This window comes from Heptranchias perlo, chromosome 2 (assembly GCF_035084215.1).
Source record: "Heptranchias perlo isolate sHepPer1 chromosome 2, sHepPer1.hap1, whole genome shotgun sequence".
Taxonomy (NCBI): domain Eukaryota; kingdom Metazoa; phylum Chordata; class Chondrichthyes; order Hexanchiformes; family Hexanchidae; genus Heptranchias; species Heptranchias perlo.
Genome location: NC_090326.1, coordinates 84,187,935 through 84,208,700, shown reverse-complemented (window position 1 = coordinate 84,208,700; position 20,766 = coordinate 84,187,935). Strand labels below are relative to the sequence as shown.

Genomic DNA, 20,766 nt, shown 5'->3' with positions numbered 1-20,766 from the left:
TTCCAGTCCACTTTTGCCAAATCACATCTCAGCTTAGTAAAATTGGGGTCTTTCCCTAATTGAGAACTTTTACTCCTGTTCTATCTTTGTCCTTTTCCATAACAATGCTATATCTAACTGAATTATGATCACTAGCACCAAAATGCTCTCCCACTGATGCTCCTTCCACCTGCCCAGCTTCATTCCCTAAAACTAAGTCCAGAACTGCCCCACTGGTCCTCTACTTTTCAAAACAACCATCATCATTCCCTTCCACAAAAAATCCATCCTCGACCCCTCCCTAACTTCTGACCTTTCGATAACCTCCCTTTCCTCTCCAAGGTCCATGATTGTGTTGTCACCTTCCAGATTCATGCCCACCTCTGATAACTCCCTGGTTGACTCCCTCCAATCAGATTTTTTGCCTCTCACAGCATCAAAACGTCCCTAATGAGTGTCATTCTCTTTGACTGTGATTGTGGTACATTATCCTTCTCTCTTCATCCTCCTTGAACTCTGTGTCATTGACACAGTCCTCCTCCATTGTTCAGCTCCATGGGGCTGCTCTTGGTTGTTTTCACTCTTGCCTATTTGACTGTAGTCAGTACATCTCCAGAAATGGCTTCTCTTTGCATCCCAGCGCAGTCATCTTGCGAGGCCCTCAAGGATCCATCCTTGACGCCCTCCTCTTCCTCATCTGCATGTCATATACCCAGTTGAAATTACATGATTGTTGAAGCATTCAAGTTGAACTAGTTTTTGAAAAGTGAAGTTGTGTTTGAACAGATCTTCTAATTGATGCAAAACATCATGTTAGCACATAATTAAAATTTGCTTGGATTCACTGCATGCTGTACATCTTGCATTGAAACCTAATCGTGGGCAGTAACAGTTACTGATGAAATAGCTAAGATACAATTTAACCAATAATTAAGGAATGGAATGTCCTCATAATTGCAGTCTATTAAAATTTTTATCACATTCCTGTATTAACCACTGGGCTTGTTGAGCCCTATTTGGACTAGTTATAAATGGCAACTACTGTCAGAAGCAGCCTTACTTTGGTACTGATTGCAGACACGTTGGTAGACTATTGTTTATTTTATCCACTGATGCTGTGCTTTAGTTGTGGGGTGGAGAGGGAGGGGAAGGAGGAAGTGTAATGCGATGTTAAAGGTTGAATAGAAACGCCAATTGGCCAGAACTGAGTTTGATATATAAGCATCGTGTGCTCAGAGAAAGAGGCAGACAATTCAAAATAAAGCTTGAGGTGTGTTGCAGTCTCGTAAGAGTTGATTAAATAGGCAAAACACCCTTACATGGAGACAGAATTGGAATAGAAATTGAAGGTTTAAAGCTCCAAGATCATTCGAGACTAGAAAAAATGTTTTGGAAGCATGGGGAAAAGCAACAGCAAAGGGCCTAGGAGGAAAAAGCAAAATACAGGCCTGTATGCAATAGGTGAAGAAGTGATACAGGTATAAAATATGTCTCCATGTGGTGAGGACGAAGATAAATGGAACCTGGAGGTACTAAATGGACAAGTTTGAGGAACATTTGACTCCTCAGAAGAATATTACAAACAAAAAGTAAGTGTGTAATAGAACAACAAAACTTGCATTTATATAATGCCTTTAACATAGAAAAACATCCTGAGCCACTTCAGAGGTGCAAGAAAAAAAAATGGACATCAAACCAAAGAAGGAGCTATTAGAGGTGACCAGAAGCTTAGTCAAAGACATAGGTTGTAAGCAGGCAAGTGGTGGAGTGGTTTATGGAGGGAATTCCAGAGAGTGGAACCTAGACATCTGAAGGCACAGGAGTGGCAAAGAGAGGGCCGATGCACAAAGTGCTGGACTCAGAAGTGGAGAGTTTGGGGTGTTCTTGGTAGCTTTGTAGGACTGGAAAATCTTAAGACATGGGGAAAAGCAAGGCCAGAAGGGATTTAAATATGAGGATGAGAATTTTAAATTTGAGTCTTTGAGGGACCAGGAGCCAGCGTAGGTCAGCGAGGGCAGGGGTCGTGGGTGAGCGGGACTTTTTTATTCGTTCATGGGATGTGGGCGTCGCGAGCAAGGCCAGCATTTATTGCCCATCCCTAATTGCTCTTGAGAAGATGGTGGTGAGCCACCTTCTTGAACCGCTGCAGTCCATGTGGTGAAGGTTCTCCCACAGTGCTGTTAGATGGGGAGTTCCAGGATTTTGACCCCGCGACGATGAAGGAACAATGATATATTTACAAGTGGGGATGGTGTGTGACTTGGAGGGGAACATGTGTTCCCATGTGCCTGCAGCCCTTGTCCTTCTAGGTGGTAGAGGTCGCGGGTTTGGAAGGTGCTGGCAAAGAAGGCTTGGCGAGTTGCTGCAGTGCATCCTGTGGATGATACACACTGCAGCCACAGTGCGCCGGTGGTGAAGGGAGTGAATGTTTAGATTGGTAGATGGGGTGCCAATCAAGCGGGCTGCTTTATCCTGGATGGTGTCGAGCTGCACTCATCCAGGCAAGTGGAGAGTATTCCATCACACTCCTGACTTGTGCCTTGTAGATGATGGAAAGTCTTTGGGGAGTCAGGAGGTGAGTCACTCGCCGCAGAATGCCCAGCCTCTGACCTGCTCTTGTAGCTACAGTATTTATATGGCTGGTCCAGTTAAGTTTCTGGTCAATGGTGACCCCCAGGATGTTGATGGTGGGGATTTGGTGATGTTAATGCCGTTGAATGTCAAGGGGAGTTGGTTAGACTCTTGTTTGAGATGGTCATTGCCTGGCACTTGTCTGGCACAAATGTTACTTGCCACCTATCAGCCCAAGCCTGGATGTTGTCCACATCTTGCTGCACATGGGCACGGACTGCTTCATTATCTGAGGGGTTGCGACTGGAACTGAACACTATGCAATCATCAGCGAACATCCCCATTTCTGACCTTTATGATGGAGGGAAGGTCATTGATGAAGCAGCTGAAGATGGTTGGGCCGAGGACACTGCCCTGAGGAACTCCTGCAGCAATGTCCTGGGGCTGAGATGATTGGCCCCAAACAACCACTACCATCTTCCTTTGTGCTAGGTATGACTCCAGCCACTGGAAAGCTTCCCCCCCTGATTCCCATTGACTTCAATTTTACTTGGGCTCCTTGGTGCCACACTCGGTCAAAGGCTGCCTTGATGTCAAGGGCAGTCACTCTCACCTCACCTCTGGAATTCAGCTCTTTTGTCCATGTTTGGACCAAGGCTGTAATGAGGTCTGGAGCCGAGTGGCCCTGGTGGAACCCAAACTGAGCATCGGTGAGCAGGTTATTGGTGAGTAAGTGCCGCTTGATAGCGCTGTCGACGACACCTTCCATCACTTTGCTGATGATTGAGAGTAGACTGATAGGGCGGTAATTGGCCAGATTAGATTTGTCCTGCTTTTTGTGAACAGGATATACCTGGGCAATTTTCCACATTGTTGGGTAGATGCCATTGTTGTAGCTGTACTGGAACAGTTTGGCTAGAGGCGCGGCTAGTTCTGGAACATAAGTCTTCAGCACTATAGCCGGGATGTTGTCGGGACCCATAGCCTTTGTTGTATCCAGTGCACTCAGCCGTTTCTTGATATCACATAGACTGAATCGAAATGGCTGAAGACTGGCTTGTGTGATGGTGGGGATATCGGGAGGAGGCCAAGATGGATCATCCACTCGGCACTTCTGGCTGAAGATGGTTACAAACGATTCAGCCTTGTCTTTTGCACTCATGTGGAAACATAAAAAATAGAAGCAAGAGTAGGCCATTCAGCTCTTTGGGCCTGCTGCGCCATTCAAAATGATCATGGCTGATTGTCTAACTCAGTACCCTGTTCCTGCTTTTTCCCCACGTCCCTTGATCTCTTTAGCATTAAGAAATATATCTATCTCCTTCTTGAATACATCTAATGACTTGGCCTCCTCTGCCTTCTGTGGTAGAGAATTCCACAGGTTTACCACCCTCTGAGTGAAGAAATTTCTCCTCATCTTTGTTCTAAATGGCATACCCCGAATCCTGAGACTGTGACCCCTGGTTCTGGACTCCCCAGCCATTGGGAACATTCTCCCTGCATCTAGTCTGTCTAGTCCTGTTAGAATTTTATATGTTTCAATGAGATCACCTCTCATTCTTCGAAACTCTAGTGAATATAGGCCTAGTCAACCCAATCTCTCCTCATATGTCAGTCCTGCCAGCCAGGAATCAGTCTGGTAAACCTTCGTTGCACTCCCTCCATGGCAAGGACATCCTTCCTCAGATAAGGAGATCAAAATTGCACACAATACTCTAGATGTGGTCTCACCAAGGCCCTGTATAACTGCAGTAAGACATCCCTGCTCCTGTACTCAAATTCTCTTGCAAAGAAGGCCTTCCTAACTGCTTGTTGCAACTGAATACTCACTTTCAGCGACTGGTGTACAAGGACACCCAGGTCTCATTGCACCTGCCCTTTTCCCAATCTATCACCGTTCAGATGATAATCTGTCTTTCTGTTTCTACAACCAAAGTGGATAACCTCACATTTATCCACATTATACTGCATCTGCCATGTTCTTGCCCATTCACACAACTTGTCTAAATCACATTGGAGCTTCTTTGCTTCCTCCTCACAGCTCACATTCCACCCCAGCTTTGTGTCGTCTGCAAACTTGGAAATGTTACATTTAGTTCCCTCATCCAAATCATTGATCTATATTGTGAATAGCTGGGGCCCAAGCACTGATCCCTGCGGTACCCCACTAGTCACTGCCTTCCACCCGGAAAAAGACCCGTTTATTCCTACTCTCTGTTTCCTGTCTGTTAACCAGTTCTCAATCCATGCCAGTATATTCCCCCAATCCCATGTGCTTTAATTTTGCACACTAACCTCTTGTGTGGGACCTTATCAAAGGCCTTCTGAAAATCCAAGTGCACCACATCCACTAGTTCTCCCCTATCCTACTAGTTACATCCTCAAAAAACTCCAGTAGATTTGTTAAGCATGATTTCCCTTTCATAAACCCATGCTGACTTTGTCCAATCCCATTAATGCTCTCCAAGTGTTCTGATATCACATCTTTTATAATGGACTCTAGCATTTTCCCCACTACTGATATTGGGCTAACTGGTCTGTAATTCCCTGTTTTTTTTCCTCCCTCCTTTTTTAAATAGTGGGGTTACATTTGCCACCCTCCAATCTTTAGGAACTGTTCCAGATTCTATTGAATTTTGGAAGATGATCATCAATACATCCACTATTTCCAGGGCCACTTCCTTAAGTACTCTGGGATGGAGATTATCAGGCCCTGGGGATTTATCAGCCTTTAGTTCCATTAATTTCCCTAGCACTTTTTTTTACTAATACTGGTTTCCTTCAGTTCCTCCCTCTCACGAGACCCTTGGTTCCCTAACATTTCCGGGAGGTTATTTGTGTCCTCCTTTGTGAAGACAGAACCAAAGTATGTGTTTCATTGTTCTGCCATTTCTTTGTTCCCCATTATAATTTCCCCCATTTCTGACTCTACGGGACCTACATTTGTCTTCACTAATCTTTTTCTCTTGACATATTTATAGAAGCTTTTACAGTCAGTTTTTATGTTCCCTGCTAGTTTAATCTCATACTTTATTTTACCCCTCTTATTCAATCTCTTTGTCCTCCTTTGCTGAATTCTGAACTGCTCCCATTCCTCAGGCTTGCTGCTTTTTCTGGCAATTTTATATGTCTCCTCTTTGGATCTAATACTATCCCTAATTTCTTTTGTAAACCACGGTTGAGCCACCTTTCCTGTTTTATTTTTGCTCCAGACAGGAATGAATAATTGTTGTAATTCCTGCACACGTTTTTAAATATTAGCCACTGCCTATCCACCATCATCCCTTTTAATAAAGTTTCCCAATCTATCATAGCCAACTCGCACCTCATACTTTCGTAATTTCCTTTATTTAGATTCAGGACCCTAGTTTCAGATTCAACTAGTTCACTCTCCATCTTAATGAGGAATTCTGTCATGTTATGGTCGCTCTTCCCTAAGGGACGTCGCACAACAAGATTGTTAATTAATCCTTTCTCATTGCACAATACCCAGTCTAGGATCACCTGTTCTCTAGTTGGTTCCTCAACGTATTGGTCTAGAAAACCATCACGTACACACTCCAGGAGTTCCTCCCCCACAGTATTATTGCTAATTTGGTTTGACCAATCTATATGTAGATTAAAGTCACCACGATTATAGTTGTACCCTTCTTGCATGCGTCTCTAATTTCCTGTTTAATGCCTCCCCTACATCTCCACTACTGTTTGGGGGCCTATAGACAACCCCCACCAACGTTTTCTGCCCCTTGGTGTATCTTAGCTCCACCCATACAGATTCCACATCGTGATTTTCTGAGCCAATATCCTTCCTCACTATTGCATTAATTTTCTCGTTTACTAACAATGCTACCCCACCTCCTTTCCCTTTTTGCCTTTTTGCCTGTCCTTCCTAAATATTGAATACCCCTGGATGTTCAGTTCCCATCCTTGGTCACCCTGCAGCCATGTCTCCGTAATCGCAACTATATCATAACCGTTAATATCTATCTGCGCTGTTAATTCATCTAGCTTATTGTGAATGCTGATGTGCTGGACTCCGCCATCATTGAGGATGGGGATGTTTACAGAGCTTCCTCCTCCCGTTAGTTGTTTAATTGTTCACCACCATTCACGACTAGATATGGCAGGACTGCAGAGCTTTGATCTGATCTGTTGGTTGTGGAATCGCTTAGCTCTGTCTATAGCATGTTGCTTCCGTTATTTAGCATGCATGTAGTCTTGAGTTGTAGCTTCACCAGGTTGGCACCTCATTTTTAGGTACACCTGGTGCTGCTCCTGGCATGCTCTTCCTGATGTCTGTTAGGATATGGCAGATGAGTTTTGGATGAGGTAATTCTTTTATAGAGGGTTAAGAAAGGAGGCTGGCTGGGAGAGCATTGGGGTATTTGAGTCTGGAGGTGATAAAGGCATGAATGAGACGTGGGCTGAGGAAGGAACTAGATTTGCCGTAGGCGGCCAGGTCTAGTGAATACAAATCCCTAGTACGTAGCCTCATTAAAGCCTGCATTGGATTTATTTTAATAGATGATCAAGTCTGAGCCAGATTACTAAGAGAAAAGAATCTACAACTACAGAAAACAGTTGATATTTGAGCAGCAAAACACAGCTATAACATTTATGAAATGGACAGCTGATGAATGACTTCACTCTTCGTCGTAACCTAGCTATGGAAGCCCAATGTAATGTCATGCAACAAGCAATTCTCAAGAAACAAAATTGAGGAAGTTTAATGCACAATTTATGTACTCTGACCTCCTCATCAATTCGATAGAAGTGTGTATAGTGGTGTATGAATATAAAGACAAATACCAAAATCTCGAATTTCAAATTCTAGAGCAGCAAGTATAGCCAGTTCTTGGATTTTGAGTATACCAACAGTTAAGATTGATCTGAAAAATTAATGCAGTCATTAACAATAAATGCTTAAGTGACAGATGTATGCTGATCTATTTAAAGGCATAGGATGCATCGTAAGGAAGCAGAGCATATGACTAAAGCAAGATACTCATGTTCACCAAGGAAAGTGCCAGTCAAGCTTGCTGATAAAATTTGTGTTGATATTGCTGTTTCCCCAACACTGGGGAGCCCAGATGCAGATTACATAACCACTTCGCAGAACATCCCACTTCTATCCACAGAGGTGTCTCTGACTTCCCTGTGACTTTTTTTAAACTCCCCCTCCTATTTCTACTCTGAGCTCTCCATCTTTAGTCTCCTACAGTGTTGCACTGAAGCTCAATGCAAGCTTCAAGAACCTTACCTCATCTTTCTGTTTGGCACTCTGCAACCCTTTGGTTTGAACATTAGCAACTTCAGACTTTAGTTAAACCCTCCATTTTCTTCACTGCAGGTGGGTGCTTGTGATGTACAAAACGTTTGTCACCGTCTTGGGAGGAGAGGTGGGCTATCACTTGGTTTGAAGCACAGCAGTATGGGGGGGGGGGTGAGCGGGAGGGGTTCTGTGTCTGTAGTTTGGACCTTTTTGTTTTTGCTTCTTGTGACTAGCAAAGCCCCTGTTTTATTTTAAGTACGTATTGGCTACATTTGCACATAGTTTCTTTCCCCCTCTTTATTTTCCCTTATTTTGCCATGCTTTTTGCGTGGACCTCTCATCTCATTGATCATTTAAATCCGTTTTCCATTACGTACCTGGCATGTCATTTAACCCAATAACTCCCTTTCTGTGATTGGTATATCTGTCATGACCTATAGTAGGTACATACAGTATATGATGACTTGTCACATCTTTTATCGTTCTGTTGACAGGTATTCATGATATTTTTTTTCTTTTTCCTTTCGCTCCATAATTTTCCATGATGCGAATGTTATTGAATATGTGCCATATGTCTTTTGCCAAAAAGCAGAATGATGCACGTGCTTTCAAAGAAGACTGATAAGTCAGTTTATGTAATTTTCCAAATTTGGAAATGAGGGTTAACAAGCTAAATGTGCTGAGCCTTCATTCTGTAACAATTCAGCTGTAATGATTCGTTGCAAATGGCATCTATTTTTCTTCTTCTATCTGTACAACTTGCCACACATGACATTTTTATGTACCACACCGCTCCATTTTGGAAAAAACAACTCCTTTCTGCAACATAAAACACAGTAAATCGAACAGCTATTGTACTAAAATTTTTCAAACTCATTTTACACAATGCCACTGTGCAAATTACTGCAACTGTTTCTTTACTATTCATAAAATAGGAAATACCTCTAACAGAATAACAAAAGTCAAGGGTATGTTATTGGCATGACAATGTCACTCAACAGAGCCTAAATCAAGGAAGTTGTTATAGCTGTTTGACTAGAACAAATCTGTCTTCTAGCAGATGCCTTGCCCCACAGTTGTGTAGCGGCTTGTTAAATTTGTTTTAACATATTTAAATACCTATTTCGGGCTGGCCTCAAGACCCATGATCTTTATTTCCATGGCATACTGTGCAGCTTGGAGTCAAAATTGGCGCTAGTTAACTGTTCTCCCTGTTGCTCTGGTACCCAGTTCAGTTTCTTTTCTGATACAGGTCATGTTCAGTTTTGTCTGAAATAGGTATATTTGAATTTCCTACATAATGTGTGAAAATTCATGGTTTATTATACATGTATTTACAATGTCACTACAAATAGTATTTAGAGTAATTCTTCCCCTTAATGTTGTTGCCTAAATGCATTGTGTACATTTTTTCTTTTATTAATGTAGAAAATGGAATGTATTATTTCACCTTGTAAAATATTAAAAAATACACTGCATCCCAGTACCCACTTCTGACTGAAATTGTATGTTGTTCTCATCATCTGTTTAGAAACCTAGAAAAGCTCGAGGCTGCAAAAGGCCATACATCGATCTAGTTTGTTGTCGTCCTGTCCTAGCAGTTGTAGCCATAGATATAGAGAAGTATCTTGTGTTTCTCTTTATTAACCTTGAGAGCTAAGCTACTAATTCCTAAAACCTCCTTTGGTTAACTATACCAAAAACAGACCACTTTCTCAGTGAAGTATTGCTTTTATATCCTGCTGAAACTGCCCCCTTACACTAGCATCTCCTTATTCTGCCACCCAAGAGTAAATCGGATATCCCTGATTGATCGTCTGCAAGGTATTCAGGAAAGATAGGGAAGGAAATAAGTTGGGGGGGGTGGTGGGTGTTGGCAGTATTGATCAAATAAACTATTAAAGCACTGGAAAGGGATGATGTAGTTGAGGGGCCAAAGACAGAAACTATTTGGTTCAAATTAAGGAACAATAGAGGAGCTATTATGGTACTGGGTGTATACTATAGGCCACCAAATAGTGAGAAGGAGATAGAGGAGCAAATTTGCAGGCAAATTACCAAAAGAAGCAAGAAATATAGAGTAGTGATAATGGGGGACTTCAATTATCCCAATATAGACTGGGATAGTAACAGTGTAAAGGGCGAAGAGGGGGAGGAATTCCTGAAATGTGTTTGAGAACTTTCTGCCCACCCAGGAAAAACAGTGCCAGATCTAGTTCTGGGGAATGAAGTGGGGCAAGTGGAGCATGTTTCAGATGGGGAATATTTGGGTAACAGTGATCATAATATCATTAGGTTTAGCATAGTTACGGAAAAGGACAAGGAATGATCAAGCATAAAAATACTTAACTGCAGGAGGGCTAACTTCAGTGAGCTAAAAACGGATCTTGCCCAAGTAGATTGGAATCATAAATTGGTAGGCAAAACAATAATTGAACAGTGGGAGGCCTTCAAGGAGTTGTTGGTTCGGGTACAGAGTAGAAACATCCCTACAAGTGGGAAAGGAAAGGCATCCAAAGCTAGAGCTCCCTGGATGACTAAAGATATAGAGATTAAAATGAAACTGAAAAAGGAGGCTTATGATGAATGTAAGGTTCATAATGCAGTAGAGAACCAAGCTGAATACAGAAAGTCCCATTTTTTAAGATCTCCTCTGTACTAACAGGGGCAAAGAGAGTATATGAGAATAGACTAGCGGTTAACATAAAAGGGAACCCACAAGTCTTTTGTAAACATATAAATAGTAAAAGTGTAGTCAAAGGAAGCGTGGGACCGATTAGAGACAATGAAGGAGATCTGATTGTGGGGGTAGACGGCATGGCTGAGGCACTAAATAAATACTTTGCATCCGTCTTCACTAGAGAAGAGGATTGTGCCATTAAAGCAGTAAAGAAGGAGGGAGTAGCAATATTGGATAGGATGAAAATAGATAGAGGAGGTACTTAAAAGATAGGCATTACTCAAAGTAGAAAGGTTAACCAGTCCAGATGGGATGCGTCCTAGGTTACTGAGGGAAGTATGGGTGGAAATTGCAGATGCTCTGGGTACAATTTTCCAATCCTCCTTAGATATGGGGATGTGCCAGAGGACTGGAGATTTGCAAATGTTACATCCCTGTTCAAAAAAGGGAGAGGTATAAATGGCAATTATGGGCCAGTCAGCTTAATGCCGGTGGTGGGGAAACTTTTAGAGACAATAATCTGGGACAAAATAAATTGGTACTTGGAAAAGTGTGGGGTAATAAATGAAAGTCAGCACGGATTTGTTAAAGGAAAATAGTGTTTGACTAACTTGATTGACTTCTTTGATGAAGTAGTGGAGAGGGTTGATGAGGGTAGTGCAGTTGATATTGTGTATATGGACTTTCACGACATTTGATAAAGTATCACATAATCGACTTGTTAGCAAAATTAAAGCCAGTGGGATTAGAGGAACAGTGGCAGTGTGGATACAAAATTGGCTGGGGGACAGAAAGCACTGGTACTGGTGACCGGTTGTTTTTCACACTGGTGGGAAATATACAGTGGTGTTCCCAGGGGTCAGTATTAGGACCACTGCTCTTTTTGATACATATTAATGACCTAGTTTTGGGTGTAGAGGGTATAATTTCAAAGTTTGCAGATGAAACAAAACTCTGAAATGTAGTAAGTAATGTTTTGGATAGTAACAGACTTCAGGAGGACATGGACTGGTGAAATGGGCAGACACGTGGCAGATAAAATTTAACGCAGAGAAGTGTGAAGTGATGTATTTTGGTAGGAAGAATGAGGAGGGGCAATATAAACTAAATGGTACAATTTTAAAGGGGGTGCAGGTACATAGAGACCTGGGGGTGCACATACACAAACCTTTGAAGGTGGCAGGACAAGTTGAGAAAGCTGTTTTTTAAAAAAAAAAGCATATGGGATCCTGGGCTTTGTTAATAGAGCATGGAGGTTTTTCCATTTAGTGTATATATCCCCTCTTTTTCAGCCTCCTCACATTACTTGGAATATGTGTGATAAGTGTTGAAATGTGTGGGATATATTGTGGTTTGTTGCACTGCACCAAATCATTGCCTAATTTGTGTTATATCGAAACAAATGATAGAAGAGTGTAAAATGCAGTTTGAAATACACTCCCAAATGTTTGTTTAAACAAATTTTAAAATATACTTTATTTAAGTTAAAATCTCTGGTAGTTTGAGGGTGGATTCCTGTTTGGCTGTGACTTGAATTACAGTACAACATACTCCAATTAAAAGTGCATTCTCTTCGACAACCAATAAATGCATAATCCCTACTGGTAAGGAAAGTGGATAAGCACCTACATTACCAGGCATTGTGTAGTGCCAATTCGTGTGTGAGATATATAATATACACACACTATTACATGTATGTTGGACAGTCAGCAACCCCTCACAAGTTAGGCTGCTGCATTATTTCTTGCCATAAAACTGAAGGGGGCAGGGGGAAGAATCCCAATGCTGTGTCCAAGTTCATATTAAGTCCTAAACTTTGTTTCTTAGACTGAGTTTATATGAATGTTATAGTTGCTACTATAGCTCCATCATAGGTAGCAAAGCCTTCAGCAATCACACCTGTGTACCATGGAATTCTCTTTCCAATCCCCTCTGCTGTGCTGCATCTTTCCCTATCTTCAAAAGCCTCCTCCAAACCTACCTCTTGAACCATGCCTGCGATTCCCCAATCCCTGCTTGGTGTCTGTGCTCCTCCCTGTTTTGAAGCACCTTGAGACTTTTCCCTATATTAAACTTTCCGTATAAATGCTGCTGTTGTTGTGGTGATACATAGAATTACATAGAATGCACAGCACAGAAACAGGCCATTCGTCCATGCCATTGTTTATGCTCCACACGAGCCTCCTCCCACCCTTCTTCTCACCCCATCAACATATCCTTCTATTCCTTTCCTCCCTCATATATTTATCTAGCTTCTCCTTAAATGCATCTATGCTAGTTGCCTCAACTACTTGTGCTAGCAAATTCCACATTCTAACCACTTTCTGGGTAAAAATGTTTCGCCTCAATTCCCTATTGGATTTATTAGTCAATATCTTATATTTATGGCCCTTAGTTCTGGTCACCCCCGCTAGTGGAAACATCTTCTTTACGTCTACCCTATCAAACCCTTTCATAAAGACCTCTATTGGGTCACCCATCAGACTTTTTTCTGGAGAAAAGAGCCCCAGCCTGTTCAGTCTTTCCTGTTAGGTATAACCTCTCTGTTCTGATATCACCCTAGCAAATCTTTTTTGCACCTTCTCCAGTGCCTCTATATGCTTTTTATAATATGGAGACTAGAACTGTTCATAGTATTCCAAGTGTGGTGTAACCAAGTTTCTATAGACATTTAATATAACTTCTCTGCTTTTCAATTCTATCCCTCTAGAAATGAACCCCAGTGCTTTGTTTGCCTTTTTTTTTAATGGCCTCATTGTTGCTGCTTTGTGATTTGTGTATCTGTGTCCCGAGATCCCTCTGCTCCTCTACCTCTTTTAGTCTCTTATTTTCCAAGGAATATGTGGCCTCCTTATTCTTCCTACCAAAATGTACCACCTCACACTTGTCTATATTGAAATTCACTTGGCAATTACATGCCCATTCTGCAAGTTTATTAATGTCTTCCAAAAAACTGACCAAAACCATTGTGCTGGATGGTGAAGTTCTCATTCTTAGTTGACAGTTTCTTACTGAAAGCTCTTTTGATTTTAAAAATTAGACAATTCCTGTCTAATTTCCCCTCTGTCCACCCGCTGTTGTGCATTTGTTAAATGAGATGATGGGTAAGGCAACCTGTTTCTAGGGCTCTGCCAATGCTGTCTTTTAGTTGGTCACTAGTAATGAGGCCATGATGTGGAGATGCCGGTGATGGACTGGGGTGGACAAATGTAAGGAATCTTACAACACCAGGTTATAGTCCAACAATTTTATTTTAAAATCACAAGCTTTCGGAGATTATCTCCTTCGTCAGGTGAGTAGTGAATGAGAGCTTCTCAAATCGCATATCTTAGATATCTTAAGATATGCGATTTGAGAAGCTCTCATTCACTACTCACCTGACGAAGGAGATAATCTCCGAAAGCTTGTGATTTTAAAATAAAATTGTTGGACTATAACCTGGTGTTGTAAGATTCCTTACACTAGTAATGAGCAAAAGGAATCTAAATGACTTGCCTACCTAATCTCCTTCCCCCCCCCCCCCCCCCCCACCAACTTCATTGTTTGTGGAGAACCAGTGAACCTAGGCATTAATCCATATCTTTTTTTAGAGATAATTGCCAAATAAAATAGTTTTCTTGCAGCAAACATTGACAAATTGTTAGATTTCAGATTACAACATTTAACATTTTGGCAGTGATAAACTAACCAGAAGACACTTCTTTGAATTTACTAGCTTTTTTCTAAATAAACAAAATATAATGACAAATTTCACCAACAGAACTATGTAAAACAGTAATTATGCATTAGAATTCTTGGCAATTTACTTAATACAGTAGATTGTTATCTGAGCCCTCAGTCTACGGATGAATTATCACATGGTGTTGCTTGGTACCTTTTGTACTACTTCTAGTGTTGCAAACAAGATAACAATGACCTCTTTTTACAATGTCAAAGCAAGACTGCTGTAAATAGTGTTAGTAATGCTTTGAGGGAAACAATGTGACTATTTCTGCATCCAAACTATGGGAATTTTTTCTGTGAAAGCTTCCACTGAGAGGTTTTGTTTTGATTTTAAGCTTCCTTCTCCTAATATTATTTTCAAATAAAATGTTTGATCAATGACTTCTCCTTGGAGACTTTGAAAAATTTCTCTGTAGTTTATTGTTCCATTAAAAGTAACAGTACTGATCTAAAGCCAGTTGTTATCCATTCTTGAAATCTTTAGAAGAATTAGGAGCAAACAAATCTATATATCAGTTAAATTATATTAAAAATCATAACCATGCATTTATATTTAATGTTAGTGAACACATGGGACATTGGCCTTGAAATTCAGCTCACACTGAATAAGTCTTCTCAGTCTGTTGACTGCAAGGGTCCCAAGTGAAGTTTAATTTGGACAGTCTAAACCTAGTTCCTAGTGGGCACATATTGGAATGAATTGCTGGTCTTATAAAGAAGCTGGTGTAGGGAATGTAAATGCCACAATGGGGAAATAATGAGTGCTGTCCTGAGTGTTGGAGCTGAAGCACATTGGACTAATGTATTAAGCATTGAAGTGCTGGGAAAGTCCCAGCAGTATTGATACATGACCTGGTAACTTATGAATATTACCTTTCTGATCCTGCATTCTTGTACATGATGTGAATATTAAGCGCGTTAATAACTTTCTTGTGTCAGCGACGCACAATAATTATATGTACATTTGTTTTTATAGACAAACTATCTGTGGCCAGAGTGGAAGCATTCTTAGTATATGCTTTTAGTATTAGGTTTGTCAGCATCTTGATATTCTTCAGCTGCTCAGCACTGTATTATGCATGACTGGGAGGGAAGAAAAGCCTTTTATTATCATTATGCAATTGTACAGCTAATAAAAACATACTTTCTCAAATGCATAATTTGATATAAGATTTGTAAGCATTTAGAAATAATTGAATTAATTAAGGACAGGCAGCACAGATTTGTTAAAGGAAAGTTGTGTTTGACACATTTAATTTTTGAAGAAATGACCGAGTGGATAAATAAAGGGAATGCAGTAGAACATGTGTGTCTATGGGTCATCTGAAGCCATTCAATAAGATGTCTCAAGAGGCTTGTTAGAAAAATTCAAGAGTGTGGTGTAAGATGAAATGTAGTTGCATAGATAGAAGGTTGGTTGGCAGAAATGAAGTGTAAATTGTGTTGCTTGGACTTGAGAAGGTATGCTGTAAGCCAGGGATCAGTGCTGGGTCCACTTTTGCTGTGTGTGTGTGTAGATAATTGGACACAATCTTAGTTTGCTGATGGCACAAAAGTAAGTCGTTTGATGTAGACCGGTTAGTGGAATGGACAGACAGGTAGAAGATGCAATTTAATGTGGATAAGTGTGAGGTCCTACGTTTTGGGAGGAAAAACGACAAATAGGAGTATACACTTAATGGAAGACTCTGTAGGCTGTGGATGAACAGACACCTAGTGGTTCAAATACATAATTCTGTGACCGTGTGAATGCAGAGAGATAGAGCCATTAAAAAGGCCAGTAGCATTTTAAGTTTTTTTACATAGGGACGTAAAGTTCAAGAGTAAAGAAGTAATGATGCATATATACAAAATATTGGTTAGATTAGAGTACTGTGTGCAGGTTTGGGCACTACATTGTAGAAAGGGCAATAAAACCATAGAGACCATACAACATGAATTCACCAAGAGGGTGTCAGGGATGGGGAAACTGTAGTTAGGAGGTGTGACTTGAGATAATGGAACTATTTCCACTGGAGAAGATTTAATAGAGGGTTTTAAAATAATGAGTTTTGATACAATGAATAGGGAAAGACTGTTTCCTCTGGTTGGGGAGTCAGTGATGAGGTATCATTAAAATTATCACTGAGAGTGAGGAGAGAGATTAGGAGAAGTTTATTTACACAAAAGGTTGTTAGAACATGGAATGCTTTGCCATGGGGAGTGATTGAATCAGAGACCATTGTATCTTTTGAGGGAAAATTGGATAAATATTTGAAGCAGAGGAAGATAAAAGGTAATAGGGAGAGAACAGGGCAATGGGATTAGTTTTGGATTGCTCTAGCAAAGATTCACCACAGACACACTGGGCCGAAAGGCTTCCCTTTTCCTGTAAACTTCTATTGTTCTGAGCAGTAACTTTTTCAGTATCTTGCTTACGGCACTATAAGATGGGTGTCTAATTCTAAATTTATGCCTTTCTTTTCACAGCTGGTGAGTCTGTTGCTGATTGGAATTGCAGCATGGGGTAAAACCTTTGGACTCGTTACAAGCTTCTCTGTTGTTGCGGGAGTGATTGGAGTGGGAATCTTTCTTTTCCTCATTGCTTTGATTGGACTGCTGGGAGCCATTAAGCATCACCAAGTGTTACTGTTTTTTGTATCCTTTGAACAGAAAAATAAATATCTAATTATTTAATGTGATCATTGAGACATAGATTGTTCAAAAAATGGGTTTTTAATGATGCATGAAAGAGAATCATATAGTGCAATGTAAATAGAAGTGCACGCCTAATTCGGTTTTTATTTTGTTATGCTTGTGTGTAAGAGATGACAATGACACCATGAGCCAACTGGGCTTTACATTGACTTGTGGGGTGGGTTAGATGCTGGACTTTCACCTTTGGAACCTGAGTTCAAGTCTCCAGCTAAGACTAATGGGATGAAAGTCTACTGGTTGTAAAATTCTGTCACATATTAAGTTTATATGGTTTCAATCCTGTTCCTAGTGGGAATGGTTTCACAGCACAAAACTGCCCCTTGTATGCTATCTTCAGAAACTACAGAACGGCTGGTGTGGAAATGGAAAAATATCATACTGGTTGAATTCATGGACGCTCTTCTGAGGCTGAGAGACATTGGAATTGCAGTAAACAATTTTTAAAGAAAGTCACCTAGGTCCTGGACTAGCCATGAGCAATGGCACTGGAGATCTACTAGTAGATATTAAAGCAGATATTATGGATGCACTGAAAATGATGCATAGTCCATAGGGGCCAATTCCTCATGGTATGCCTGCAGGGATCTGTTTCTTGCCCAGTGCAGAGGCTGGCATTTTGCAGCCAGGCCCTATTTTGAGTCCAGAGAGCGACTCAACATTTTATGCAATGTCCTCATCAAAGCATCAAAATTATTTCAAATAAATGCAAAATATCTGGTGGCCGTGACGTGGAAAGTATCTTCACTATCCTTGATATCCATGCAAGCCTTTGTAATGTGCCCAGGAGAACAAACAAATATATTTCTCATTATTTTAATTACTGGAATTATCTGTGCCTCCACAGGATTCTTTTCCTGTCTTCTGTATGTGCAAAATGAGTATCACAGCATCAGACCTCACTTTAAGTTAAAATTATCAAGCAAATTTATTGAAGAAAATGAACAAGCAAATAAAATATTTACAGTAGAAGTTACATTAGTTCCTTGAAAGGAAAATAATAAAAGATAGCAATTCCTAGACAATAATAAAAGATAACAATCCTTAGACAAACTAACAAACTGCTTATCATAGTAGGTACAGCATGAGAGGAGGCCATTTGGCCCATCGTGCCTCTGCCAGCTTTTTGAAAGCTATCCAATTTTTGAAAGCCATCCCCCTGCTCTTTTCCCATAGCCCTTTTAAATTTTTCCCTTCAAGTGTTTATCCAATTCCCTTTTGAAAGTTACTATTGAATCTGCTTCCACCACTCCTTTCAGGCAGTGCGTTCCAGACCATTACAGCTTGCTGTGTTTAAAAAAAATTGTTTCCTTGTGTCGCTTCTGGATCTTTTGCCGATCACCTACGATCTGTGTCCTCTGGTTACCGACCCTTCTGCCACTGGAAACAGTTTTTTACTCTGTCAAAACAATTCATGATTTTGATCACCTCTATCAATTCTTCCCTTAACCTTTTCTGTTCTAAAGAGAACAACCCCAGATTCTCCAGTCTCTCCACATAACTGAAGTCCCTCATCCCTGGCACCATTCTAATAAATCCCTTCTGCATCTTCTCTAATGCCTTGACATCTTTCCTAAAGTGTGGTGCCCAGAATTGAACACAGTACTCCAGCTGAGGCCTAACCAGTATTTTATAAAGGTTTAGCATAACTTCCTTGATTTTGTGGTGAATTGTTGTTTTTCGGACTGGAGGGAAGTATCCAGTGGTGTTCCCTAAGGGCCAGTACTAAGACCACTGCTTTTTTCAATATATGGCAATGACTTTGACTTTGGGTGTACAGGGCACAATTTCAAAATTTGCAGATGACACAAAACTTGGGAGTGTAGTAAACAGTGAGGAGGACAGTAATAGACTTCAAGAGAACATAGACAGGCTGGTGGAAAGGGCAAACATGTGGCAGATGAAATTTAACACTGAGAAGTGCGAAGTTATACATTTTGGCAGGAAGAATGAGGAAAGGCAATATAAACTAAATGGTATAATTCTAAAGGGGGTGCAGGAACAGAGAGACCTGGGGGTTTATCTGCACAAATCTTTGAAGTAAAGGGAATTAGGGGTTACGGGGAGCAGGCAGGAAATTGGACATGAATTTAGATTTGAGGTTAGGATCAAATCAGCCATGATCTTATTGAATGGCGGAGCAGGCTCGAGGGGCCGATTGGCCTACTCCTGCTCCTATTTCTTATGTTCTTATGTAAGGTGGCAGGACAGGTTGAGAAAGCGGTTAACAAAGCATACGGGATCCTGGCCTTTATAAATAGAGGCATGGAGTACAAAAGCAATCAAGTCATGTTGAACCTTTATAAAACATTGGTTCGGCCACAGCTGGCATATTATGTCCAATTCTGGGCACCGCATTTTAGGAAGGATGTGAAGGCCTTGGAGAGGATGCATAATAGATTTACTGGAATGTTCCAGGGATGAGGGACTTCATTTACATGGATAGACTGGAGAATCTTGGGTTGTCCTCCTTAGAGCAGAGAAGGTTGAGAGGAGATTTGATAGAAGCGTTCAAAATCGTGAAGGATTTAGATAAAGTAAATAAAAAGAAACTCTGCCCATTGGCGATAGGGTCAAGAGCCAGAGGACACAGATTTATGATGATTGGCAAAAGAACCAAAAGTGACATGAGGAAATTCTTTTTTATGCAGCGAGTAATTCTGATCTGGAATGCGCTGCCTGAAAGGGTGGTGGTAGCAGATTCAATTGTGGCTTTCAAAAAGGAAGGGAAAAAATTTGCAAGGCTACAGGGAAGGAGCAGGGGAATGGGACTAACTGGATTGCTCTTAGAAAGAGCCAGCATGGGCTTGACGGGCTGAATGGCCACCTTCTGTGCTATAACTATTCTATGACACTATGATACTCTATTAATAAAGCCCAGGTTAATGGACAGAAAACAGAGTAGGAATAAACAGGTCATTTTCAGGTTGGCAGGCTGTGACTAGTGGGGTGCAGCAAGGATCGGTGCTTTTGCCTCAGCTATTTGCAATCTATATTTATGACTTAGATGAAGGGACAGAGTGTAATGTATCCAAATTTGCTGACGATACAAAGCTAGGTGGAAAAGTAAGTGTTGGTGTTCAGAGAGACTTGGGTGTCCTGGTGCAAGAAACACAAAAAGTTAGCATGCAGGTACAGCAGGCGATTAGGAAAACAAATGGCATGTTGGCCTTTATGGCACGTGGGTTGGAGTACAAGGAAGTCTTGCTACAATTGTACGTTTTGGTCTCATTATCTAAGGAAGGATATACTTGCCTTCGAGGCGGTGCAACGAAGGTTTACTAGATTAATTCCTGGGATGAGAGGGTTTTCCTATGAGGAGTGGTTCAGTGGAATGGTCTTGTACTCTCTGGAGTTTAGAAGAATGAGAGGTGACCTCATTGAAACATATAAGATCCTGAGGGAGCTTGACAGGGTAGATACCGAGAGGTCGTTTCCCCTTGCTGGAGAGTCTAGAACTAGAGGGCATAGTCGCAGGATAAGGGGTCGGCCATTTAAGAATGAGATGAGGAATTTTTTAACTCATAGGGTTGTGAATCTTTGAAATTCTCTACCCCAGAGGGCTGTGGATGTTCAGTCATTAAATATATTCAAGGCTGAGATAGATGGACGGACGGATGCGCGCTCTCTCGCTCGAAAGTGGACTTGAGGCCGAAGAGCAGCCATGATCTGATTGAATGGCGGAGCAGGCTCGAGGGGCCTACTCCTGCTCTTACTTCTTATGTTCTTATCCCATATGCCTTTTTAACAGCCTTCTCAACTTGTCCTGCCACCTTCAAAGATTTGTGTATGTGCACCACCCAGGTCTTTCTGTTCCTGCACCCCCTTTAAAATTGTACCATTTAGT

General features: G+C 41.1%; 1 protein-coding gene across 1 annotated transcript in view; it reads left to right on the top strand.

Annotated features, from left to right (window-relative positions):
- tspan13a (tetraspanin 13a) overlaps positions 1 to 20,766 on the top strand; it is a 61,931-nt gene that overhangs the window by 15,059 nt on the left and 26,106 nt on the right. The window contains exon 2 of the mRNA XM_068003817.1: positions 16,695 to 16,862. Coding sequence (XP_067859918.1) covers positions 16,695 to 16,862 — 168 coding nt within the window. The remainder of the gene's footprint in view (positions 1 to 16,694; positions 16,863 to 20,766) is intronic.